Below are 27,619 nucleotides of genomic sequence, written 5' to 3'. Positions count from 1 at the left end.
TCGGTTTTCTCTCTTTGCAGGTCATTTTTACAGACTCTTGAACACATGCTCCTGGAACAGAGATTCAGCTGTATATGTAATGTAATATAAGGTAACAGGGCTCCAGAGGTATATATTCTCTGACAGTGCAATGAATGTTTCCCAGCTCCCAGGTTTAAACACGTGGAAGGAAAATCAGGCACACGTGCAGAGGGTGTGGTACACTCCTTAGATGTGCCCTACCTGGAATGACCTTGGGGAAGAGAGAGAGGACACCTGTTTTGCAGTTAAAAGAGTCAGCATTGCAAATTAGCAACTAAAAAGATTCCTGGGAGTTCTGTAATGCCCATATCCTCCAAACTTTTATTTTAGAGAAACCAGGTCTGCTTCTTTATGGCATGCGATAAAAGAAACCGTCAGCATGTCAGCTTTCTTTGTGTCTGATACGGTACAGATCTGATTGTTCTATATAGCTCACTTCTAACAACAACTCTGAAATCCCGGATGGGAATTTTTGTTTTTTTTTCAGGAATGGATTATTCCCTAGCTAACATATTTCCCCACTCTAAACCTAAGCGTAGCCACAGATCTTCCAGTTTCTTAACAAACCTGTTTCACTTCAGAAGAAAGGAGTCCTAAGGCAACGTCTGGTTCCAGGTTTATGTGTTTCATCCCAACCACAATGAAGTTTTCTAGGTCTAGTTTTCGGAGGATCCTTGCAAGACTATGGCTCCAGGCACCAGGTTTGATCAGCAGCACTGTGCAAAGAATCTGGGCTCCTGCAACAAAGCACACTAGTGAAACCCAAAGCCGCTCCTAAAAACGGAGATAAAACATAGAGCAGTAATTGTTTACTAGCCTGGACAGACATCTGTAGAAGAGGCATGAAGTTCACAAAAATAAAAGCTGGCATGAAGTCCATAAAAATTCAAGCAAAACAAGTCCATAAAAAAACCCTGTGCACATAGGATTTTGGGGGGTTTTGTTTTGTTTTGTTTGATTTTTAGTTTAAAAATATATCTAAAACAGTCTAGGCTTGTAGATTCCTGCCCCCCCCAAGAAATCTGCTCTGAGTCCAAAAAGTTTGTGTGGCCGGTCTGTAGGATAAGACTCAATCCTTTATATTATATATGAATGTTTTAAGAGAGATAAAATATTCCCTTTTATATTTTTCATGTGAACTGTAATGATTATGCGATATAATCCTTAAGGCAGCTATTAAATTCTTATTCCTCATAGTTTATCTCTCAGCGTTCTGTATCAGTCTGTCAGAGCTACGTTTCAGAGAGGCACTAACAAGTATGACAGGTCCCAATTAATTTTATAAACCTATTATGAATAGAATTGTATTTACTAAAATTGAAATTTCAGCAAAAACTTCTTGCTCCTGACAAAGCTCTCCCAGCAGAGCTGCCAGCCAGGTGCAGCACTCAGTGTGCTTTGAGAAACAGAAAACAAAACAGACCAAGATTGTTTTGCTGTCTAATGCTACAAAATGTATTAAAAGGCAGAAAATACATAAATTTCATTTTGAAATGACAGTCTTTTCAAATTATTAGTTTCGCTAATCTAAAGTACCTTATTACTAGGAATATAGTTAAGATTTTATCCTAATAACATCCTTTGAAGAGTTATTGGCAACTGTAGTGTCGGAACCAGTCAGCTAGGACCCATTAACTGCTGGTGCCTAACCATGTCAATTAGCATGAAGTATGAAGTAACAGTATTGCAGGCTGCTAAAATTGATCCATGATTATCTGTTTGTGTACATAAAATGTCATTTTATGTCTCCTGTACACCCCACTACTAATTATACAGATGTCATGCAACGAAGCGTCAACAATGCTACATATAATTTAATGCATACTGTTATTTTCAAATGGCAAGGCACATATTGCTGATTCATGACAGAGAAATATAGGATCAAAAAACAAAAAGCAACATTACTGCCCCCCCCCCCCCCCCCGATATGGAAACTTAACCCTTATCATGCAGGGAGCCCTCCTATTAAAGATCTGCTATTTTCTTCACATCATTCTTGAACAGAAAGGTTTAAATGCCATAGCAACAGCCTGCAAGTGCAGAAGCAAGCTGCTCGGATCCACTCAGCTGCTTGCATGCAGAATGGCAATCTCGACTGCATACCGTTACATAAGCGTTCATTGTCCTCAAGATGTTTTAGTCGCCATCTGCTACGTTTCTGGACAAACATTCTCATTCTTGTGGTATGTGAATCACTACATGCTGCATATTTATGTACTTTAGACACTTCAGGAGGGATTTGTCTTACGTCACTTTGCCATCTTGGCTTGGTCAAAGACCAGTGTTGAAAACAGGTGGGACACCTTGCCACCTAGAGCTGGTTTTCTCTCCTCGGTGATTGTAAGTGACAACAGTTAGAGAAAACGCTGCTATCTATCAATGGAACAGTCTCTATTGATCATGAATTGCCAGAGGCGCCTGTTTGGCAGCCCTCAAACATGCCTGATTTCCATCTCCAGTTCTGGCTGTTTAGTGGCCTTTCCAGTTTTGCCCAAGTTGCCTGGTCTTTGTTACATTTTTCTGCTTTGTAATATTTTTAGATCCCTTCCTCACGGCCAATGATTTTTCTCCCAAAAATTATTACACAGGTTTTGATTTCATAGTGTAACTGTGAAAAATACTGTTTATTTTATATACTATTTATATACAATACTGTTGGTATTTGTGTGGCTTGAAATAAGTGTAAACTCAAGAGAAGCAAATATCAGATTTCCTGGCATGCTTAGAAAAGAGAGTGTATATCACTGCCTGCATTCAAGCCTAAGGAAAAAGTTGGTATAATCCTTTTGCTTATTTTTGGCTGGTACATCTAGACGAGTTAGTTCCACAAAGTCCTTATCAAACCACATTTTGCCATTTGCTCTGCTCTCACCTGTTTGCAAGTAGGTAAACAGTGATTCTGCATGGCATCTCCGGCTCTCTCCCACTAAATAAGAAAAGGAGAGAGATTTGAGTAAGTGGTATGCATATTCTGGGACAATAATTTGAGAACATTGCCATCATCTCTACATAACGCAGCCAACATTGCTACGACACACTGTTATTTTAAAGTGTCATACTGGGACATGCACGGCTTGATTTCAGACATTCAGATGTACTGGGACACACTGGGAGATGTACTTACGACTTCTCCAGTAAGCTCAATAGCATATATGCTGAAAAGGACTGCAAGTACTAAATCATGTTGATTCTTGGTTACCTTTTCTGTGTATTTCAGGGAGTGGCTAACAGTGGTTTTAAGCTACCTTTGTGCTCCCAATATTTCACAGTCAAGTTAGAAGCTGCCTTGATTCCGGTGTAAGTCCCAGAAGCTCAAGTGTTTTGTTTAATGTTCTCTCTTGTGCCCTTGAAAGCAAAGGGCTGTGTATTCTGACTACACACCTACTGAGCCCAGGTCTGTTGTTCAGTCCTTTCTCCAGCTCTGCTGATAAAAACTCACTGACATTCCCTAAGCAGCCAGGAATGGTCGCTTCAGTGCTTCTTCATAAGAGCAGAGCAGTATAAAAGGAGTCTAGTGAGTCAGAACTTATGACAAAAGCCTATATAAAAATGTTTCCTTCAGTCTAATGTAAAACCTGTAGTGACCTGGAGAGGTGAGGAAAATTTAAGGCACTTCAAGGCACATGTGAATTGAGAAGCTATCTAGGACTGGGGCGCAATGAGGAGAAGCTTGCATCAGATTGATAAAGGACTTCCTTTTCCAGTGATTGGCAAGTTTAACCAGTGTGACATGCAAGGTAGATAACAGAAAACTAAAATCTGTTTGTCAAAACAAAATTACCATTCTTTTGTATTTATTACTGTCTGAAATCCATGTATTTCTGTTTCCCAGGGCACTGTATCTGGAAGGTATCTAGCCAAAGTGTTCTTTTCTTTTAATGAGACCTTTTTCTCTTTCCACGCGTCTGTCTTTTATTTTGCTGGAATAATAAGAGTACATATAGAAGGTGGAACCAGCTCCGAGGTCCTTGCTTTATCACTTTTTAGCTCACATCCTCACAGTACCGATTTTTTTCTTTAGTACTGGTGTTATTTGAAAGAACTTCTAGGGTCTGTGAATTCTGTGGTGACTTGGGTGGCACTGTAATGCAAATGACAGAGCTTCTGTCCGAGACTTAGGAAATGTGCATTCTGCTCCGACTTCTGTCACTCGTCAGCAATGGTGATCAACGCATTTCACCTCTCTAGGCTTCAATTACCCCTCTGTAAAGCATAATGAAACTCATCTTTTTTGAGATCTACATCTGAAGAGGCTACTAAAGAGCTGGCATAAATTACTCTTCTAGCCTACACCAGCCCTAGGCAGGTCATCCAGGCATGCACAGAAGAACTGCGTAGCAGAAAGGTGATCTGGCAATACTACCTCCTTCCCCCAGTACCACGTGGACCCATCTGGCCTTTTCTTCCTAATTGCCTGGGATTATGATGTCTAACCAAAGGTTTACTAATCCCATTTTAATGACTCTCTGTCAGAGGGCATAGAGTTATGGTTTTCTTCAATCTATTGTAAGAGTATAAAATTATTTGTTTTTATCCAAGAGGCAACTGGTGCATACTTTGGGTCTTACCTTCAGCCCTGGACCTCTTGCCAGGTTGTGGCAGGTATTTCATAGCAGGGCGGTGTTCCGCATCTGTAAGAGGAAGGAGATGTAATTTTATGGATTCACAGATGGGGGACCTTCACTGTTGCAGGGGGGCGGGGGGTGACGAAGGTAATTTTATTTAGCAGGGGAAATGGCAGACGTTTGACCAGCTGCAAAATATTGAAGAGCTGTTCTCTAGCACAAAGACCTCTCCATTCCTCCCACAACAACAAAAACAGGAGGAAAAAAATGTAATGACCTTATAAAAGGGATAGTGCAGGATGCTGAAGTCATGCTTCAGCTATGCTCCTTTGTTCTTGACAATGGCTTTGGTGGGAAAGGCTGGCACTGTGATTACAACCTTCCTCAATATACTGATCTCACAGTTCTGCTTTCCTCTTGTCCTGCCTTTTGGTCTCACGATAACTTTAATGAAGGGCAGCAATGCATGAATTCTTACAGTTTTATAGACTAATTTGGGATGTCTGATGCCTTCTTTTTTGAAGGCCTCCTCTTCTTGCTCTCCAATCTCACATAAAACACCCACGTAGTTCACTGTCAAATCTAACTTTCTGTGAGACTAAAATGAGTATCTTTTTCCAGACACCATCACATTTTCTTCTTTCTATTCAGTAAAGCCAATTTGTTACTCTGCACTACATAAGCACTGTGTGTTTGACTCAAGTGTCTAAGTTTGTGTTGACAACAAAGGACCTTTCTTCCCCACGAAAAGATAGGGAAGAGCTATAAATTACAAAGCATGAATGCACTTAAGGAACTGCGTCACTCCTCCTCAGTTGATACATAGTGTTACCACAATCTTGATTTCTCTCTGTTTCTGAATAATCAGAAATCGTCAGGCTCAGAACTGTTTATCTTTAGGTGTGAGGAGTCAGGCATCCCCAAGAACAGAGGCAATACGCCAATATATTTCACAATAGAAGAAAACAGTGGGAGCTCATACTCTGCTGCTCCAAAGCATCCAATATCAGTAACACCATAGTCTGCACAGTGATTTAGTTTAAAGAGGCATGGCTCTACATTTTGTGCTACAGAAGGAAACTAGCAAGTTTACTACGCTGAAAGATCAATGCTAGCATATATCACTGAAGCCTGAGAAGCTTTTGACAACAAAGGTCTCCGTTCCTCGTGAACTGTTCATTCTCTTCCACGATAAAAAGAAATGCTCAAGAAATCTGCTTTCTTCAGCTCTTGCAGATTGGTTGTACCTTCGTCTCCTTGAGTACAGGGCAAGGCCGGGGCATCTAGCCTCAACCAGTTAGGCACTGCAATTAGGTGCCCACATTTAGGTGGGACAGATCTTGACCTCTGTTTCTCAGTTTCTCTTACAAACAGAGGCAAAATGCATAGTACTATTTACTGGTCCTGCCAACTGCTGTAATGTCTATTTAGTATTTATGGAGTACCTCGAGATCTTCAGAAAGGGCACCAGGCCACATTAAATTAATAGGCCAACTTGTCGATGACCTCAGCTTGCTCCTGCTGATTTCATATCCCTCATCATTATTCAGGCAAGAACAGAATTTAACCCCAAATTAAGTTCTTCTGTGCCTAAGAAAAACCCATAGCACTGGATTCCTTTGTCCAAGTTCACTAAATTCCCAAACGCCTTAGACGTGAGGACATTATAAACAGTAAAAACATGTCTTACCAGTTACAAAATCCATCTCTGTGAAGAAGAGGACGGCTTGTCTGAATGTCACCTCTGGGGTCAAGGCCATTACTGTCTGTAGAAGACTGCCACTTTTGCTTAGCTTTTCCCTGCATTGTGTTAATCTCTTCAATGCATCTGCAAGAACTTTGAAGGCATTGATCCGCCGTAACGCACACACAAGGACTGGGTTTGACATAAGTGTATCAAGGCTTCTTTGCCAGGAAGTATCTCCAACCTCAAAAGGGGTTATTTCTCTGGCCTGACATCGAGTGAGATGGGGCAACCACTTGAGACCTAGGAGCTCAAATCCCGAATCGGGTTCTTCTGCAAGTCAAGAGAAATCTGTTTAGCATCAGTTGACAGCACGTGTTTCACAAAAGCTGTGTTTTCTTTTGGAGACAAGTGTTCTAAATTCACATTGATTTTTTTACTAGACAACAAGTTCCAAAGCTGCTTTGACTTCGCCCCCCATTGCATCCAAAATGGACTGTAATGCAGATATAGAAATATACTGGGAAAAACCACAAGATACAAATGCTAGGAAATTACATTACAGTGAAAAGAGAAAATGGGCTATCTGGGAAGTCAACAGGGAGCCACAGAGAATAAGTGCCATGATTTGATTAGAGAACACAGCTAACGGGGAAGAGTTGAAAGGGAAACACTGAGAATACACTGATAACAATGTGGTTTGACACAGTATAGTCCATAACTATAGATCCTTTACCACCTCTCATAACATTCCATTTTAAGCTACATTCATTATAGTAATAAGCTACAATTTAATGCTGACTTGTCACTAAAGTAGTTTAAATGTTGTTGTGTTTGTAAAGTAGTCTTACTTCCAATGTAGCAAGATATTTAGGGGCTCAATCCATGAGCGCATGTTGCTGGAAGTTTGTCAGCTAGAATCTCCTCCTCGGCTACCGTGATATAGAACTAACTCCATAGTAGTGTTTAAAGAGAGTAGGATACAACATAGTGTAAGACAGGGTGCCAGATTTCTGCCTTTTGTTAGTATACTTCCTGTATACACAAGAATACACTTTGACGCAATCTGTATCATGAAATTATATAAATCATCATCCTGCTTCGCACTTGACAGTACTCTTCACACATTTGTAAGCATCTAACATGGGGGATAGCGTTGTTATTCCTCCTGTGCGCATGAGGAAACAAAGCGTGAAGTGGTGAAGTGTCTTGCTTCTGATCACAAAGGATGTCAGCGGACAGAATAGAGTTTGTGACTTCTGAATTCCTGTTGCTGTGCCCCAATTACACAGCTGCTTTATCTCCCAGTACTTAGGGAGAGACAAAATGCTCTGGATTACATAAAAGGCTTAGCAAGCCTAAGCACATCTTTGAACTAATTTGGCACTCTCTGAAGAAAATTATGCCCACCTGAGCTGTTTGCAGTATGAAAAGTGGCCTTGCCCATGACTAAATAGCCACGATAAATTCTTCAGTTCTTCAGGCAGATAAGCAAAGAAACCTGTCCTCCTTCCTGAGGCCCCTTTCACCACATTTTTCATAATGTTCCTGCTATGACCAAAATAGCTAGACAGGATAAACTTTCCTGACTAACTTCTACAGCCCTCCCCAAGAGCTGGGATCACCTGCACTCCAAGAATGATTATTGCACCCAGGAAGAAGGATCTGGTGAAGGAGCTCTCCGGCACTCTTCATAGCGTCCATTCCAACCACCGTCAGCATGACAACTTGCTCCATTTCAGGGTCAGAAGCATATGTTCGATTGCAGAAAAGATCCAGAGGAATGTTACGGGGGTCTGGCACTGCACTGAGGTTTCCTCCTACCCAGGGAGATCATCAAAACAAAACGAGTTACCCCACGAAAACAAATCTCAAGTCTTTTTTTAGTGTGAAGGAATTGACTAATTCTCAACTGAGCAGACACAGGCCAGTGCCTCACTGTGATACTGCTCCTCACGCTGCAGCTCAGCATGGCCAGAAAAAGAATCATGCATGAGGAGCAGTATCACAGCAAACCCTTACTAATTAGTCACACTCCTTAACCGGAATTACTTTTTGCCACATAAAGCAAATATAGTCAATCGTAATTTTGATATCCTTATTCACACCATTAAGCAGAGTTGATAGATCTATACCAAAATGATTTAAGGCATCAATTTCAGATTGATAACTAATGACTGACTTCACATTGAATTGATACCTCAATTTTTCTTTCTAGGAGATTACACGGCATACAATTGAGGGCTAAATTGGGGACCGTTATAATACCATGCATATATCCACAGTCCTGTTGGGAACAGTATAGTCTGCAGAATCCCCGGCCCATCAGAAATCTGTGTTTGATTCCATACTGTTTCACTACATGATTATTTAAGCAATTGCATAATTAACATTTATTTACTTAGTTATTCCTACATCTTAACATTTCATAATGCTAGAAAATGGTGAATGACATGCATTTAATTATTATTTTCCCTTATGATTTAGTGTGAATTTGGTTTTGGAGAGCAATACACTTCAATTAAAAATCCTGATATCCAAAATTTAAAATAATTTAATTAGTTAAATAAAACCATATTAACCTGCTGAATACATAAGAAAACACTACCTGTAGTAAGTGAAATAAACATCTGACTACCATGACCTCCAAATGTATAGAACTAGTAGGTTTAAGACTCTTCTACCCATTTGAGTCATAGATTTATAACGGAAAACACATTTACTTGCTTTTTCAAGTCCTATCAATTTCCCAGCTTTGAATGAATGAGTTACTGAAATGAATTCAACTGTATAAACTGAAATTAAGAACATCTGAGTAAAGTGAAATGAAAAAGTGCCTTCTCTGCACCTACAGAAGAACTACAGCTGCCAACATTTATCACTTCAGCAAGTTCTAGTTTTACACACTTAACCGCCAATTTATCTCTTTTTAATATCTTGACTTCTCTTGAAACTATGGCAATAAATATGTATTGATTGGATATTAATCTTTTAATTATGGTAGGTTTAAGGCTTAATTGGTTGTTATCATGTCACATTTAAATAATTTATTTTTCCACATATGTTTTAATTTACTTTAAAAAAGTATTTCCATTTCACTTTTACCTTGATTCTTCCATTCATTGCCCAGCAACAGAAGACAATCAATGAGAGTTACTATGATTGACGGGCAGCAGAACACTAAACGAGTTTTTATAGACAACAAACATATTGCTAACGTTCTTATTCAGGAAAATCCCCTAATAATGTTGTCAGAGCTTATAAAAGCCAGAACAATGCATTTCCCGTAGCTTCGACCTACCCAGTGTCTGCAGCAAGGTCTCAGTGTAAGGAGCCACATGAAAACACACAGAGGGGTCCAGCCCAGCAGTGGCAGGCAGGTTGCTCTGCCCATTGCCAAGGAAGCCTTGCCTTGCCAGTTCATTCATCAGTCCTGCCCACGGAACAAAAGAAAACGTGAGGAATACAGAGTTCTGTGATGCAGTCTGACATGAAAACACTCTTCGTATCAAATGTTTTGATTCACCTGACCACAGTTCCATTACAGAGACATTTATGTGGGTCATGCTGAGCTTACCCAAGAGACATGAAATGCAACTTAATCATCCCCTCTCCTCCAAACCATATTCACTTACAGTGGGGCAAGTAGCTGCTGAAAATTGAGGCCTGGCCACAGCTTTCTCTAGAGACACTTCTGCTTTGTGACCAGCACTCCAGCTGTTTCTATTACCTTCTAACTCCTGCTGTGAACTGAAATGTGGAACAAATGCATAGAAGATGCCACACAGCTCTTGAATTATAAGTGTCTTAAATAAGTTGGTGTCCACAAGGAAGAGAAGTCACAAATCTTGAGCCCAATGCTCAAGTGGAGGCCCTCAAAGTGCAAGGCCAGTGTCCTGCATCCTACACAGCACCATGTGGCCACAGAGGTGTTGCTAGGATTACAGACCTGAACAGAAACATCATGTTCTGCTCATGTAACTCCCAGTCTGGAAAATATCCGATTCCACGCCACTTTTACAGATACTAAGTACTTGAAACTAGCAATCTCTCAGTTCCCGTTCTTCCTCCAAAAGGCTGGGCTATGCAGACACAGTGCATTAAGGTACTGGCATACAGTACACTTCCACAATAATTAGTTCAGCCTTCTGTAATAATATTTCAGGCCACAGTTTTAAAGGCTTGTTATTTTTAAATTACTTCATATACATTTGATTGCTTTCTACCATAAAAGCCTGTCAAAAATTTACTGTAGTGTAGCATGGGAAATGGATTATTAGAGCTAGAGGCTGATGGCAAACCTCAGATGTCAAACACAGCACTGACAAGAGATTTGAGCTTGTACCACTGACAATCACCTATCTCCTTTTCAAAATTCAGGTGGCACGAGTAACCGAAAAATGTGCCATCACTGCCACAACAGTATTACCTGCTGTTTATTCAAACTCAATGCATGGCAAAAAGTAAAGCTTGGACAAAAATTTATGGTGTTTGATCCTCAAGACAGAGATCCATTACCCAAAGACACCCATCTGCTTTATTTCAAGAATGATTGTTGAATTTTTCCTTGCTTTGAAAATTGAACAGTGTTCAAGACCTTGAAGGGGTAACTGCTTTTCAGGGGTACTGATTACAGATGCAAAACTTCTCAGTGTGGTATTTACCCTACTCAAGTCCTAGTGCTATTCTACACTTCCCAGAGGCCAAACCAAAGCTTATGTGGCAAGAATGTCAGCTTCCCCTCTCCAGCGCTCTGGAATATGGAATAAGGTATCTCTCTGGATCAGTTCTGAAGCAACCACAGAACACATGGAAAGAGGCATTTGCAAAATCTGTCTACAAACAACGGAAAAAAACCCCGAGTTCCCTACAATGAGGGAAAATATTTTACCTTTCCAGAACATCCTTTGTTCCAGTGCCAACCTATATATTTCTAGTGGAAATTTCCCCGTGCAAAACATGAACACTGCAAACATCATCTGTGGCACTCTGAGGAAAGCAGCAGAAACTGTACTACTTTAATGAGCAACTTTCCTTGCTTCTACAGGCAGCAGGTGACATGGTGCTGTAATTAGCCTGCCATGATTAATCCACTGTGTCTGTACATGCTTTCAGAACATTCTGTGATAGTCTCGGGAGAAAAAGCAGAGGACTTTTTGAATTGTCATTTTTTTTCCCAAACCTCTAAATGTTCTTTTCTATTGCAGATAGACTAAAGGAAGCAATCAGGCAGTGGATGAATGTCTCCATCATGAGCTATTTGTGGTGGTGTTAATGGAGGGGTCAGCAACAGTGATCCTCTTCTCTCAGCAGTGGTGTCTGAAGGGGAGGTTGCAGGAAAACAGATGCAGGAATGGACTCTCCTGCTGCAGGCAACATGCCCACTGCCAGAGCAGGAGGAAGCAGGCAGGGCAGGTTCTTTGATCCCTACTGATCACTGCTGTCGCCTGTGATCTTCCCCACTTGAGACCAATGTCAGCTCATCCTTAAGAAAACCAAATAATGCTTTTCCTGAACCAGAGCCTCAGAACAGAGTCTGACTCAAGTAAGAAGATTTGGAGCAGCAACTTGTCTGGTTTTTGGCAGTCCCTACACATAAAATGAGTTACAGTTCAGATGCTTGGAAGTCACAGGTATGCAGAATTCAGGGCTGAGGTTGATAGGATCAGATGTTATCCTCATGCTCAGTGGCACATACATATTTTCGCTACCTTACCTCTCTGTGCAATAAGAATACCTAAGAGGAGGTTATCGAGATGATGAAGCCAGGCCCGTTATGGAGGTGTACAGTGGGAAGCCAAGAGACAAGGCTCACACATTCAAACAGAGGAGGTTCCAACTTGACATAAAGGAAAAACAGTTCTCCATAAGGATGGTCAAGCATTGGAACAAAGGCCCAGAGAGGCGAGGGAATCTCCGTCCTTGCAGATTTTCAGGACCTGACTGAAAAAAGCCCTGAGCATCCTGATCTGAATTCATTGCTGATGCTGTATTGAGCAGGACATTGGATGAGAGACCTTCTGAGGTCCCTTCCAACATGAATTACTCTATGATTCTGAGTTCAAGAGGACTCCAGCGCTAAAGATCAAAAAACTGACAAAGATCAATGTGCTCTCTTGGATATGTAGTAGTGACTGATTTACACGTTGGTCTGGAGATACGTACAGCAAAACTATCAGGCCCCGATATTGTCAATAAATATTCCCTGCAATGTAACAGCTGTACTTAGACTGTTAATGTTTAGCTCACAGGCACTGAAATGCAAACCTTCTTTTCCAAGGTTGTTCAGCAGTGAAAGCATTACCTTTCACCAATGCAGCAATGTGATGACTAGCATTCTCCTTTCTCAGCAACAAAATGAGACAGTGCATGCGCGGTTCAGCAGAAAGCTCTCCTCTTGCAGAACTATCAGATGAACTTGGAATCTTGCTAGGGCAAAATACAGCAATCTGAAATAATGAGGGCCAGATTAGACTACTAAATCCAGATGTAATCACTACAGAGCTCAAGCAAATAGTTAAGTTACAATAGCATAACAAGATATAGCTCACCAGCTGAGGCATAGTAACTTCCAATAACTGCGTGTTCATGCGTCATCTATTCACAAGACAGAGAAACTTAATTTAAACCTCAGGGAAGAGGCTTAACGTAAAAATGTTCTGCCCTGCAACTGGGCTGGACTAAAACCACCACAGTTATAACTCAGCTGATCTGTGGTACCATCCTAAGTCACTCATGCAAAAATGATCTTGAATCCCAAACAAAGGGACGGTTTTTCAGAAACATTTAGCTCCAAACAGCACATCAAAGCAATAGCTGCTGCTGTTAACTTCTTAAATGGCCATTTAGGAGCATGCTCCAAATATTTGGCTATTTGGGCTGTAGTAGTCCATAAATAAGTTATGTTTATTCCAGAAAATATTATGGGCAGGGAAAGTATTATTCCTCAGGCTTGATCACAGAACAAGCAGAAAAGAGGAGCTTTGTACACAGTTTAATTTGCAAAATGATGCATTTCCTGATTGACATAGCAAACAATCCTAAGCATGATAATTTAAAGGGGTCCACTCCTTTGTAAGAGAAAGTGTCATATGATTTCTGGGTGATTTCTCATGTAAGCAGTGCAGAACTGGACTTCTTGCATATGTTAAGTTTGACCTGAAATCTTGCATTTATGATTATTGCTGTTTCCTTAGGCTGACTTGTCAAAATGCCAACTGCACTCTAACTCAAATCTATCATCATGTTAGACAGAGCTTCAGAGAAAAAGAAAAAAAAAAGTTATTTTTGACAATAGGAAAGCTCTTTTCACAATCCATCTGGAATGCATTAAACTAGGGGACTTCATGCTGAAAGGCCATAAGCAGTCCCAGAGGGACCGCGAAGTACATAATCAAACATCAGTCTGTTAGATGAAGACTATTCTCCTGAATACACGTTTGCAGATCAGAAATTGTTATTTCAGTTTATGGGGCTACTGCCTGCTCTTGCTTATTTTGAGATCAATGGTAAAATTCTTGTTTGCCTTAGTAGGAGGAGGCCCAATTATGAATTTACACTTCTGTTCTCAGTGAGAGGCTGAGGCCTGGTGGGATTTTCCTACTAAAGAAAAAAACAGCACTGAAAGCAACCAGAGTACTACTCACAGGAATACAGAGAACATGAGTGCTGGAGCTAGTAAAGAGAAAATGAGTGTCCCTGAGAACACTTACCAGAGGAGCGTCAGCTCACACATCCATAAGCTCACAGCATAATTAGTTTCAGAACAACTGGTAACCCAAGGTATACAACTGTCCAGTACCTGACTTGTTGTCATGCTCAGCACAACAGCTTGCTTGGGTGAAAGCTGCAGCTGTCTGATTCCTTGCAGAACAAACCCCCGATGAGTACAGACTGAGATCACATTACCGTAGGCATGAGGAGATACCACAGGTGACACCACCAAAATGATGTCCCCTAGATCAAAAAGAGGGTAAGAAAAGCAGCATATTATTTCCACAGAAGCTGTGGTATCAATGCAAGGCAGCTCGCACAGTGGCTAGTTCCAACCTGAAGCACATCCCAAATGGTGACACTGTATCTTACGGTTTATTTGCTCTATCCAGCTCATAGTGACTGCTATCAGAGGCCAACCTAGAATGGAAAAGCTTATGGCACCATCAGTAATATCTTTATGAATCATCTACCCCAGACAGTCTGTCTCATCAGGTCTATCTAGCTATCTATGAGCTATTCATCTATCTTTGAGGTATCTGTGCTCTCAGTTCACGTGCTAGCTGTGCGTCAGCCCCTGCCAGGCTGTGTCTGAGCTGTTACCCTTAAAGCTGGCAATCCAACAGCAGTCGGTTCCCTCAAGAACTAAGGACCTGATAAGCTTAGCCACACTGATTAACTACATAAGGTCAACAAGACCAGTTGGCGATTTGTCCACTATAAAGCGCATGACCAGCCATTCCTCTCTGCTATTATTGGTGATCCTAGCCTGTAGCTACCTTCTACAATCTTGTTCAGCACTACCTTCTGCTTCCTCCTGTCCCTTCTTTAGTCCTGTCTTTAACCTTCATCCCAGAGCTTGCCTTGTGGCACAGGCTCCTGAATCTTTGGACCAGCCTGTGATGATGACCTCACCTCACTCTTTGGTTTGGTACCATCTGTGGCTTCACAGGTTCCTGTCCTTGGCTATCATGATAATGGCATCAGGCTGCTCTCTCCTACCTGACTCTCATCCACTAGGTCTGGCTGCTCGTGCTTTCCTTGTATCCCTCAACCCAGTAGGTAAGGTTGTAGAAGCAACTGGAATTTATGTTGGGTTAGAACCTCGGGTTTTTAGACTCCTGTTTTCTAAGTTGAACTCCAAGCTCACTGCCAACAGAGTGGCAACACATGCTATGAGCAAGCTCAGGAGAAAGAGCCTACAAGACCTCCTGAGCAGTGGCTAAGCCCCATCTCAGGTACTCCAGGACAAGCTCAAGACTTCTTGGTGAAGCCTCTGATCTACCCGAGGTCTTTGCTTTGTTCTAATCTTATCCTGAGTCTCTGCTTTTACCATCACCTTCATTATTACACTGTCCTAGTCCTAATACAGCTTTTTTTTCCTGTACACAATATACATTCAGATCTCCATAACCTGCCAAGAGCAGGCTCTGAAGACAAATCCTCAGTATCACTTCTACATGGGTTTCCTCTACACTGCCCCATTAATTTCTCTTTGCTCTAACCAAATGATATAATAGGGTTGGAAGTATTTCAGTCTCTGTGTCCCAATTACACTTGGTTTTGGGCATAGGATTATCAGCAGTGAATGTTCCTTTTGGTTCTAGACTTTGTGATATGGATATCTGTCCCCCCAAGAATCTGACCAAGGCTCAGCCTGGTAGTTCAAAGCAATGGCAACAGAACAAGGGAAAGCTTGTGTTTATTACTAAGGGTGGGACAGGCAGGGTGTTTCTTTGCCTAAAATTTCTATTTGGCTTTATGGTTTTAATTCTGCAGGCTTTGAGCCAGATCGACATTAGTGCCACATTCATTATACGTAAACTGTCAAAATTTAGGGTTGCAGGTGGGAAGATTTTGGTTCCTCTCTAGTTGATAACATTTAAAAAAAAAACAACCACATTTTTCACATACACATATCCCAAATCAACAAGAATACCTGCTAGGGTCAGTAAAACTTTGATTACTGAGAAGGGGCAGATATACCTGGTGGGAGCTGCATTATATTTGTTTTGCATGGGTATCTCTCCAAGAGAACCTGCTGGAGACCTGAGGGAAGGAGTCAGTGAATGTTTCCTTTCCTTAAAACCCCATGGGGTCTGATCCCAGACCCAATTTTCAGCTTCTCGTCTGAGAGTCATGATACAGTTATCTGAGGAGCAAAGCTTGAAAGTGACTTCCTGAGCTCAAACACAGATGGAACGTGGTGTGGTGTAACTCAGCAGCCCACATCAAATGTGAATCATTAATGGCCATAAAAGGAAGGGGGTGCAGAAAATGTGACTCATTCCATCAGCAGCAACCAGCCGCCATCAATACCAATCCCAAATAACACAGAGCCAATGGCTGTCTGCCAAGCTACCTGAGTTAACATGCCCAGTTACAGGAAAGAGTGTATCTCAAAGGTGAGACTTCTTTTTTTGTTTCTCACTTCTCCATTTTCTGTCACCCTCTCTGTCACTTTCCGCTCATTTCATCTTTTTGGCTTATGCTTTCATTCTTTTCTCATACGTTCCTTCCTTTGGCAATATAATTTTCCATGCCTTCTTTCTATGTCAGTACAATCCTGCTTTCCTTCTGCCATCTTCTCCCCAACAGCTGCCGAGCTTCCACTCCCCTCAGGTTTTTTTCTTGTGAAACTATCTTCAATTGTGGGAGTAGAAACCAGACAGCAATGCTCTAATAGCATTGTCTAAAAATCACTTATGCCCGAGATCTGCTCTGCCAGGCCCCACTACAGAAGATTGTCAGCACGTTGGCCTTCTACAGCAGACACCCCTATACCACACAGATCCTTCTTAGCCAGCTATAAGGCCTGCATGCCTTGGCAGGTTTCCCTTCAACAGAGTCAGCTTGCTGCTAGCTAGGTACGAATTCAGAAGCTGGAAGACTACTCCTACAAAGGGAAAAGGAGGATTTGGGCAGAGGGAGGTGATAGCCAGTTAATATTAGCCCCATGAAGTGCTTTCCTTTCTGATTGTGTGGTCAGTCCTGCCCTGAATGAAGTCTTAATCATTTCCTACCCACGATGATTATATTCAACTCTTCACCGGTAGAGGTAGATGATCTCTGTCAGATAAACATGCAGTTTAAGGACACTGTTAGGTCTTCACGTGACTGTTTCTTTGATGAACAGGCCCCTGTGTGCAGAGATTTCCCATGGGGTTTTTTGTTTTTTCTTTTTTTACCCTTCAGTGAAATCTAAGCACCCTACAAGACTAGCAGCTACTCCCATAAGAAGAATGAGGTGATACCACTCCTCTGTCACTTCATTTTAGGCAACAGTGTTTCACTAGAAATTCATTCCTGGCTCTAGAACTGGCCAGGTCAGAGCACTGAGCAACCCATGGAGGCAGAATTTCTTGAAACAGGTGGGCTGGAGTAAGGTAATATTGTCAGTGAAGGAGAACCATTAAACCTCAAGATTCATTCCCTAACACTGACCTTTGGTAGTCGAGACAAGCATTGCTGGAGGTTGAGACAGCACCATGCCCTGGAGATCAACCTTTTCTTCATCTGCTTCTGCCCTAGTTGATGAAGGAGTCTGAGAGCTAAAGAAAAACAATAAATATTAAAAGCTGTTACGCCAGGTTCTGACTCAAGCCTACTTTCTGCAACAAACCCAGGGCCACAGAAGCTTCTCTGGTAAAACCGCTTTACTGGAAAAGCCATTTCAATCCCTTGTCCGTGACATGAGCTGCATCAAGGTCTCTCTGACTGAACATCTTTTTATATTACTCTCCCCGAGGCTCTCTGTGTTCAATTAAAAGTAGCTAATGCAAAGTAGCCAGCTTGGCAAAGAAATCTGGGAAACAAGAAATATGTCAGGCTGCATTACCAGAGCTCTTCCTACCCACAGATACATCATAGTTGCTATTCACTTTTGGTTCTTTAGCCCGAGTTTAACCAGTTTTAAAGGTTCATGTTGGGCAACAAGCACAATCAAGTCTGGCAGAGATGTTCATGCCAGTGAAACCTCTACAACATTCCTGCATACCCAAAAGGACCAAATCACGGCATGGTGAACATAAGGTGTGGTTCTGAAAGCCAGGCACTGACAGCAACACAAACCACAGTCTGTGAAACAGTTTGGCTAGGTCTGTGAAGTGCAGGTTGCTCAGGCAAACCTGCCTGCCTCATCCCTTGCCACCACTGATTTGGCTGGAATACATCCTGCTTGTTCACTCCCAGGAGACCACAGCATTTGCAAGTATAATCTGAAAACTGCAATCTGAGTTGCAGTTTGTATTCTTGTCTCCCAATGGACCAAATTACCAGCATTAGGAGAAAGACAAGTGCATTATTTAGAATGTAGCACCGCTCTGGACTGGCTAAGTTATACCAGAGGAGCAGAATTCATCATCTTTGTAAGAGGAAAAAAGCATCCCTGAGGAAAATAAACAAATAAATAAAGAGAAGGAAATTTTGCCAAATTGATTTTTTTCAAATCTTTAAAGTAAAAATGACGAGAGTCACTGTTCATGGCCAAGCAGAACTGAATCCTGACACACAATCCCTCCACGAGCATCAGATTCATTCTACATGGGTGCACTTTACCACTCTGCAGAAAGCACCAACAGGACTGCAGATTACCTCACCTCTAGCTTGCCGCCACTGACACAGCGTGCCACACTGGACCCAGTATCCAGGATCAGAAGGGATCTTTAAAAACCTGTCCAGAACTGCAGGTGCAGGGCCTTGTCTGAGCTTTCTGCAGGGGAGTTTCACCACAGCATCATTTATTCAGTTCAGCAATATTAAAGGAGATGCCCAGGGTCTGAAAACCCCAGTGTAGAGGCTGGCATCCCATGTGATTACACAGGCCTGTGTGACAAACATGACAGCCAGGGAGAAGAGATCTGTAGTTTGATATTCTCCTGGTTGGTGCAAATTCCTTGAAACCCTAAGCCAAATCTTTTGATAAATCACTGTAAAACAAATGCTTCAAGCCACAGATCCACCTGTGCTTGGAACAACCAGAGGGTTGTCTTTCAGAAGACAAAAAAAGACAAGTGCCTCTTCTCTTCCCTCTGCAGGCCAGCCTACTCTGATCCTCCAGACGCAAGGGACCTCTGAGCGCAGCAGAGCCCTTCATTTACACACACAGGATTAAATATGCTTCCTGGGTCCTTAGGTTTGAGTCTCTGTTCAGGAAGTTGCAAGATTGCCAGGAAGGGAAGTGATTGTTTTGTGCTGTAGAAAGTACTCATCTTCATCAAGGAAAAGCTGCAGAGAGGTTTGGGAAAAGAGCGCTGGGAAGGAGTGCAAGAGAGTCCAGGCTACTGACCCAGCCTTCCCTCTGCCTCTCTGCAGGTGCAGACGGTGTGCAAGGGCTGCTGAGCGCCGACTTCCACAGAGCTGCTGAAGCTTTTCTTTCTGCCCCCCACCCCTTTCCCCTACGTACCTCTGCTCTGCTGAGTAAGGCCAACAGTAGGCATTCTGGCAGCCTAACATCGGTGTTATAAACCAAGCAACTTCAAGATTAAAAAACATTACGTAAATCCATTTCTGTCCAAGTGAGTCTTTGGGAGCTGTAGTCCCCCTCCCTGTAGCACTACACAGCAGAGCACAGACGGTCTAGGTTGCATGATGGAGTAATAGATACTTAAAAGCCCAGTTCCCTCTGCAGCCATACCCAGACCCATCTGAGAGCGAGAGTCCAGACTCCTGAACCTCACTTGTTCCCAGCACTTTTTGGCACCCTCTTGCCATCAGTTCCTAAATTGCATTTCTCATGCTGATTGCTAAAGTTTATAAGCCACTCTTCATTTTCACACACTTCTGTCATAATCCTCCAAAGAACCTTTTCCATCTGAAGGCCCTTATCTCTCATCAGTTGATTTGGAAGGGACATAGGACTAAGCTAGACCAGGCTTTCTAGCAAAGGGCCACTCAGTAGCCCACAACCTTGCAGCCCTTCTCCAGCACCAGGCAGGGCTGGAGGAGGTCTCACATCAGTCTGATCAGCTGTATCTGGGACAGAGGGCCCAAGAGCAGGCGCTGCAAGTGCACGAATTACAGGCCTAGCTACCAGGGATGCAACTGCAAGAGTCCCACACCTGACACCTTGACACAGCTATTACGTGCTGCAAAGGAGACGGTCCTGTGACAGAGGGACTTCTGCAGTAACTGGTTTGGAAATATAAAAGTAGATAGATTGCTCCCACCCCGCACTCTTGCTCGCTGAGACCTTTAGCAGAAGACTGATACAAAAAGACAAAGCACGCTAGCTGCATGCTGCCTGGCCTCCATGTCACACTTTGCCTGTGGGAACAACCACAGTTCAAAAACATCCAGGGCCATCACCTTGCTCTGTTGCATTGGGAAGCCGGATCCAGGACACCAGTACGCAGTGCTGCATCAGGAGCCCTCCCTCCGAACCAGAGGCACAGCTCCCTGTGCACACGGCTGTCCAGGTGGGGCAGGTAGACGAGAGGCTCCGCTTGGCTCCGGCAGTAGATGGCATTGATGGAACTGCAGTCCGTCACGCTCGCCAGCTGCGGGTCAGATGGCCCAATGATATTCTGCAAGGCGCTACGTGCTTTAGGCCCTCTCACGCCTAATGCCAGCACTGGTGGCACCTTGCCAGTCTTTGAAGTGTAGGAAGAAGGCGGCTTTTCTGTGAAAAACAAACATGTGTGTGACTAAAACGTGGAACAACCCGCCCCACGGTCATTCATTCCACTCAAGTGCCCTTTTCAGATGTGTCATAGCCAGACTTCAAAGTAACCTACTGGTTACCTGTTCTGTGGGTGATACGCTGGCAACCAGCTGCACGTTTTTACCCAACAATAAATCTGAGATTATTCAAGGTAGTCTGTTAAAGAAAGAGGAGTTGGCTGCCTCATATTTGCTGTGGAAAGGAGCATGCACAGGCTTAGTTACTACAGAGCAGCTGATACACTGTAGAAGTCAGCACTGTAACTTCTCATGCAATATGTTGTTCACGCCCACAAGGAAGGCTGGGGGACTGAAGTGGAGACAGGACAAGAACCGGGCCTGAGGTGAGGGATGTTTTCTGTAATTTTCATCAGATACAGGAAAACTGGGACGGGATCACAAACTGGAAGTCTGTGGACTTCTTTTGTGGATTATTTCCTTCTGTATCAAATACAGATTTTGTACTATGTTGTAAGATTACATATCCAGGCAAATATTTGATTAGCCACCTTTACTTCCCTGCCAGGACTTGAACTGTGGCTTCCCTTATTTCCTGCAACAACTCTTCCCTATGTCTCTGGCAAACCTTTCTCCGTGTCTACTGTCAGCGTAGTTGGGGTCCAGTAAGCAACCCCAGAAAAAGAACAAATTTGGCTCCTCTGCAGTTCTTACTACAGATGTTAGAAAAAGAGGCAAGGATGTGTCATTTTCTTCCCTGAGGTTTAAAAACCACATTCAATTACATCATTTGTTGCATAAGAATCAGAAGCCAGAACATAAGTCTCCAGAGCAGGTAGATAATGGAGAAGCTGGCTGTAAATATTTAAAATAATCATTTTAAAGTTTTCAAGCTAAGGGTAAAAAATCTAATTTACAAACTCGCATAGCAGTTCTCAGCTCAAATGAATTGCCTCTTCATACGAAATGTTCCTAAATAATGGTGCACGGTACAGAGCATTGAAGCAGATCTGCTGCCTGTCATCTCCTAATGGCTGGTGATTTTATGGTTTTCTTATTCATTTCTGGAGTCCTCCTTCATTTCTCCAGCTATCAGTATGAATGTATTACGTGCACAGAGACAACTGCAATTGCAATCCCATTTCTAAGGCAGTCTGCTCCTACTGTTTTCAAATGTAAAAAGGGGGCAGGGAGACAGGAGAATTTTTCTCCGATTAAGCTGGTCTTCACTCACATTCTGCCTGAGGAAAAGGAAATCCATTTCTCTCACTCTCAGCCTGCCTATACCTTTCCCCAAGAGAAATGGATTGCCTGTATTCGTGATGGTGTCACATACAAACCTTCCAGAAGAACTTCTTGGCTTAAAAGAAAGTACGAGCCATACTATACTGTAGAGGCAATCTCTATACTCTGCAGCTAATGTTGCTTTAGAGTTATATTGCATTAGAGACTAATAATATTCCATACACACTTTAAGACAGGCTTCATTATCTCCATTTCACAAATTGAAAAAATATACTTGAGTGGTACATGCCAATACTTGAAAACATTGGTGTCTAATGTTAAAGACAGTGATTTGAGTTCAGAGACCCATGTCATTTTTGTTTACCTTATCTTCTTGGTCTCCCATCTCAGACCATCTTCTGCTGGCAAATGTGACATTTTTGTGATGGCTTATCAGCCAATGCAGTTACAGGATGGCTAGATCGGTACTTTTGCCCATGCTTCTGAAGTCCCATAGGCAATGAGATGGGGGGAACTGTGGAAGGGGGAGGCTGGATTTTCTGCAGCTAAAACGTTCAGGAAAATCAGCGGGAACTAATCTAGTATATTTAACTCACACGAGTCTGACCCTGGAGCTTAGGGCACTGCAATCTGAGAAAGGTCACTGCAAAGGAACAACAACTAAAGTAGTTTGAGACACAAAAATGTATCAAGGGTTAAAAATTCAACTCATGGATATTCAACACCGGGAACAGAAGGAAAGAAACAGCCCAAGATCTTTCATCATTTCTTTTGGGAAAGATAAAGCAACGCTCATGTAAATCTGATACCCTCTCCCCCATGCCCACAGCACCACATCACTCTTCACCTTAGTACACTTACAGATCTTTGCCTTCACCTCAGTATCATCACATGCTGGAATCTCTGAAGGAAAACTAGACCTCACCTGAGCTAGAGAGCAGCACATCCTGCTGAGGATAGAGCAGGCGGAGTCCACAGATATCCAGACCAGAACTGAGTACCAGCTGCAACATGTGATGGGTAGCTAGGGGACTTTGGAAGAGAGTTTCAAACAGCAATACCATGGCAACCTGAACAGCAAGAGCACATTGGAGAAATGAGCCAAATGCTTCCAAGCTCTCAACAACCACACAGCTGTATCTCTTCTGCTCACCTTTAGTTCCCATGCTTTATCTACAATGCAAGAGCTACAAAGAGGCTTTCTTTTATTTTATGTTTACGTGCAGTTCAGCACAGTCGGCTCTTAGCTTCAGATTGAATTATAACTATCTATGATAATTATGATTGAATCTATTTCTGCTGATATAATTGTGCCTTTTGTCACATAAACCTACCAGTAAAAACCTGCAAGTTTTGTGGGGCAGAGACTGAAGTGTATCACTCCTGCTGTTTAACTTTGTGTACTACAGAAAGATGGTTAAATAACAATAGACCAACTGGTTGTTTGTTTATACGTACAAAAGTGCCAAAATCAACACTTAAAAAAAAAAAATCAAAAGCCAGACACATCACTGGTACTGTCCCAAATTTACATTTTGAAGTCTTCTTTACCAGACTAATCCAATTCAGCCCATCCTGGCATGCAGGAAGACATACACCACCACATACTGAATGTCTATACCCAAAAGGGAAGCAAATTATTATTACTTTCCCATCAGAAGAAACATATTGTTTCAAAAAGCAAGCGCTTTACGACAGGAAGTTGTGTGGTGCTGTAGGTAATAAATTGTCTAGCTGTAGATCAGACAAGCATGATTGTACTGGCCTCAAATTTGTGCATGGCTCTCCTGGATGTAAAGCAACACAACGCTATCCCCAGCAGCAAGCTTTATGACTGCAGTGAACGCCAAATGAATTCATCACTATTGGACACTTTAAATGAAATGCTACTCCCCCATAAACACATTATGAGGCTTATACAGTCATGATAAATGAAGATATAAATTTACTCAAATCATAAAAAAGTGGTCTAATTAGGAATAAAAGCTCTATTTCTTGATGTTTGTCTAGCTCAAGCTCTCCTGATATTAACCCAATATTCACAGCAGCCAGTAAGGAAGTATTTTTCTGTAGCTGCTATGAGAGTCCCTGGGGCTTGCATGCCTGGGCTCAGGGCCAGCTTTGATAATGCAGCTGTCCAGCACTGAGCAACCTCAGTAACTGCCTGTCTCCCCCTTGCTTAGGAGCCAGGCACTTGGCTTTGGTCTCCGTCTGAGCTTTGCTGCAGGTATGCCTTGGCCCAGTCTCGTATGTCACTGATTCTGGCCGTTATCCTAACCCGCTGACTTTCTGGCTTGGCCTTGTCACTATGGACTCTTGGCTGACCCTGGTTCCTGCTGCTGGACCCGCTCTGCTCTTCTTGCTTGGGTAATGTGGGACTGCCCCCTGCCCGTAAGGTCACCAGCCCTGCCTGCCTTGCTGTTAGTCTCAGCTCCCGGCTTGCCTCCCCTTAGAGCATCCTGCCCTTGCTGTGAGAGGTCTGTATCGACCCACTAACAGCACTCCTGAGGCAAGTCGAGGAACTGTAATGAAGACGTGAGGCATTTCCCAACTGTGCCAAGCACCAGCTCCTAATTGTGGACTTCAAGCATCTTCCAGGAGCAAGCCTTGTACACTCTCAGCAACTGGTCAGGCTTTCTGCGTGTTCAGGAAGAACTTAGTATATCTGCGTCTCCCTGAATCAATGCTAACAGGAAACTGAACCATGTCAGATCAAACACGCTATGTTTTGTGTTGCACAAGAGCTAAGAAAAGTGAGTTACCATAGTTAACAAGTTATCATACATGGGTGGAGGTCCAGTACATTTTGGTATGCACTCCTAAACAGAGGTAAATATGAGCTAATTTAAGTTACCTTAACCTTCTCTTCTTCTGAGGTAAACTAAGTAGAACTACTTCCTACTTGTCCATACAACACATACACAGTTACTGTAGGTCAGGTAGACAGTACCAGAAGCTTCAGAAATTTTTTTGAATGTTTCTGAGCACAAGTTTAAAAAAAGTTGTCTTGTATATTGGCTTGCAGTCAAGCGGTTTTAGGCTATCAAAATTTTGTCTACTGTTACTGATTTGCACCTGGTTGGTAGCAATTTCTTCAACCCGCACATTTCATAGTTTAATCTTCTATGGCTCAGAGCAATCAGCACATCAATACTGATGACACAAAATACTCAGCTGATATATTTAGAACTGAGAGAGACAGACCTCAAGATCAGTATTTGTACCAAACTTCGAGATTGAAATATTCCAGGTCACTTAATCGTCTCTCAACTTCCTACATCATCCCACAAGTCAGAAAGGAGTGGCTTGTTTGGTTTTTTTTACCTCAGTGTCTATATCTCTGCAAGTCTCGATGTCGCTGCTATTAGGGAAGTATTTTTCATCGGTTTCAACCGTCTGCCAGTAAAATCCATTTGACACCGCAAACACCTTCTCCACTGCCTGAAATGCACAAAGGACATCTCTCACCTGCATGTTATCTTGATCCCTCAAAATAAAGGGCTGAGAAAAAAAAATAGTATTTTATGACCAGAGAGCACATAAGGATGCACATTAACTCATTAGTCCAGTGTTGTTAATCTATCATTTCTTACAATCGTACCGCAATTAAGTGATATCCCAAGAATATGAATCTGCAACTGCTTCCTGAGAGACTGAACATTCCCAGGGTCCAACCCAGTGACCCTCCAACACGCAGGGTACCCACTGACATGAACAGGAGTCGCATGCAAAAGACACTGCAGGATCAGGCTGAGCAGCTCGAGACCTTGATTCTCCACGATTGTGCTGAGCATCCAGCGGAAAAAGGCTTTGTTAAAGGAATGCTCTAACTAACTAATCAAACGGAAGGGTAGGGAAAGAATTGCATGAACTTCTGTATGCCTGTAGCCAAAATAGGACATTTCTCCTGTACTCATGTCACCACAAGTGACACATATCTGTAAGTGTTATTGTGCCACATACTCATGGATAGGCAAAAAGACTCTGGCATTTAGGTCACAGCTTTACAGAAGTGTAGCATTTCCCAATCTCAGCACCTTATTTTGTTTCTCATACATTTTCTGGGCAGCCAAGCAAGCAACTTGTACAAGTGCAAGTTTCAGGACGTGTCACTCATGAGAATTTGCTGTGACTGCATGCTCAGTAAGCAAGGCCATAGTCCAGGAACAAACGCAGCTTTTGAAAGTCATGTTTGTCAAGTTCTGGTTTGGGAAGAAGTGATGTTTGCAGCTATGCCAATATTGAAAATTCCAGAAACATAGATGCATTTAGGCAGAGTTCACAGTGGGCAGGATTCACTCCAAGATTAAAAAAAAAAAAAAAAAAAATTGTCACTTTTGAGACACAGGCTCAGGTAGCGTATCTCAGAGCAGCTTCGCTATTTTTAAAGACTCTGATTTACAGCAGTCATTAATCTGTCCTCATCTCATGTGGACAGACCTTTTCAAAAAAGAAAAAAGGAATTAAATTTCAACATGGTCTCATCAGGACTTTTATTATGGACAGAAAATGGACTAACACTGCATGAAGAAGTATCCATTCTGGTTTACGAGGTACATATAATGTTGTTTAATTGTGTCATCACATGTGAGATTTTTTTTGCACTGCTTGGCAAATGATGGGCGCTTTGTATCATTCTACAAATGTTTAAAAACAACCACCAGAAAATGAAATCAATTCGAATAATATTAAAACCCCTCTGACATCTGCCTTTCTGCTTCAGTAACCTTTCGTGTTTTCTCCTTCCTCTATTTCCTGTGCTTCATGAGATATTTGCCTAAAAGCAGAACTGGGGATTTCACTTCTCACCCGGTTTCACGCAACACCACTACACCAAACCACGAGCTTTGACATCTCTCAATGGATTTGTCCATTTTGTCCTGCAATTCATAATTCACCAGCTTCCACTTGTGATATTACACTTGGTTGCTGTGGAAAATATCAGAGGAAAAGCAAGAAATTGTTGATTAAAGGAAACAGATCATCTCTGTTTCCAGTGTTTGATGCCAGCTCCTGCATGCGACACTGGCACAACACAGTGAGCACAGACACGCCCTACAAAATGGGAATGCAGCAAGACCCCAGTCTTCTATTTATTCAAGCTGTTCCTTGAACAAACCTCAAGTCTATGAACTTTCAAGAAAGAAAGAAAAGAGAAAATGTGGTCAAACCAACTCCAGCCTGCATTTCCATAGAAACCTTCATTATAATCATCCAGTCCCAGTTAGGACACAGAGGATGCATGCTGGGAAATCCAAGGTAAAAAGCTGACCTTTAGGAAATACCACGGCATAAGCTGTGGATCAGCTGTGATCCCAGGCACGCTGCCGCATGGTCGGCCTCCCTCCCCACCGAAGCAGGGATCTGGCCACACTGGGAATCAAGGCCTGTGGGAAATTGTTACTGTGATCTGTCAGATTCTGTTTTCTAGCAGTCAACCCCAATGTGATTTCACAAAGCAACACAAAACGAAGCTTGAAAAGTCTTAGTTCTCCTAGAAAATCCTTTTCCTCCTAGAAATCTTTTCCTCATGAGTAAGAAAATACACATAGATGGCTGCAGTATGACAGCCCCTGCTTTGTCCAGTCTAGCTAAAATGTGCCAAGTGGAGGAGAACTCCTGACAACGCCTTCCTATGCAATGCACAGGAAAAACAGGAAGAAACCAACTTTCCCCATGCCTGTAGGAGAGAATTGCACCGAGTCAGTTGTTATAATATTGAGATGAGCCCTATTTGACATATAATGCAGAGCGACCCTCCACAGGCAGTTGC

At 42.4% G+C, this 27,619-nt stretch overlaps 1 protein-coding gene across 1 annotated transcript in view; it reads right to left on the bottom strand.

The window, feature by feature from the left end:
* Positions 1-27,619, bottom strand: part of DNAAF8 (dynein axonemal assembly factor 8) — a 93,897-nt gene that overhangs the window by 22,955 nt on the left and 43,323 nt on the right. Inside the window, exons 14-25 of the mRNA XM_050906224.1 lie at positions 25,171-25,287; positions 22,772-22,916; positions 20,290-20,602; positions 17,428-17,534; positions 14,072-14,226; positions 12,575-12,719; positions 9,572-9,703; positions 7,896-8,090; positions 6,277-6,603; positions 4,590-4,652; positions 2,894-2,947; positions 589-758 (exon numbers count right to left, since the gene is read on the bottom strand). Of these exons, the coding sequence (XP_050762181.1) occupies positions 589-758; positions 2,894-2,947; positions 4,590-4,652; positions 6,277-6,603; positions 7,896-8,090; positions 9,572-9,703; positions 12,575-12,719; positions 14,072-14,226; positions 17,428-17,534; positions 20,290-20,602; positions 22,772-22,916; positions 25,171-25,287 (1,923 nt within the window). The remainder of the gene's footprint in view (positions 1-588; positions 759-2,893; positions 2,948-4,589; positions 4,653-6,276; positions 6,604-7,895; positions 8,091-9,571; positions 9,704-12,574; positions 12,720-14,071; positions 14,227-17,427; positions 17,535-20,289; positions 20,603-22,771; positions 22,917-25,170; positions 25,288-27,619) is intronic.

The sequence above is a fragment of the Gymnogyps californianus genome, chromosome 15 (genome assembly GCF_018139145.2).
Source record: "Gymnogyps californianus isolate 813 chromosome 15, ASM1813914v2, whole genome shotgun sequence".
Lineage (NCBI taxonomy): Eukaryota > Metazoa > Chordata > Aves > Accipitriformes > Cathartidae > Gymnogyps > Gymnogyps californianus.
Note: the sequence above shows the minus strand (reverse complement) of the source record. Positions and strands in the feature narration are given on the sequence as shown.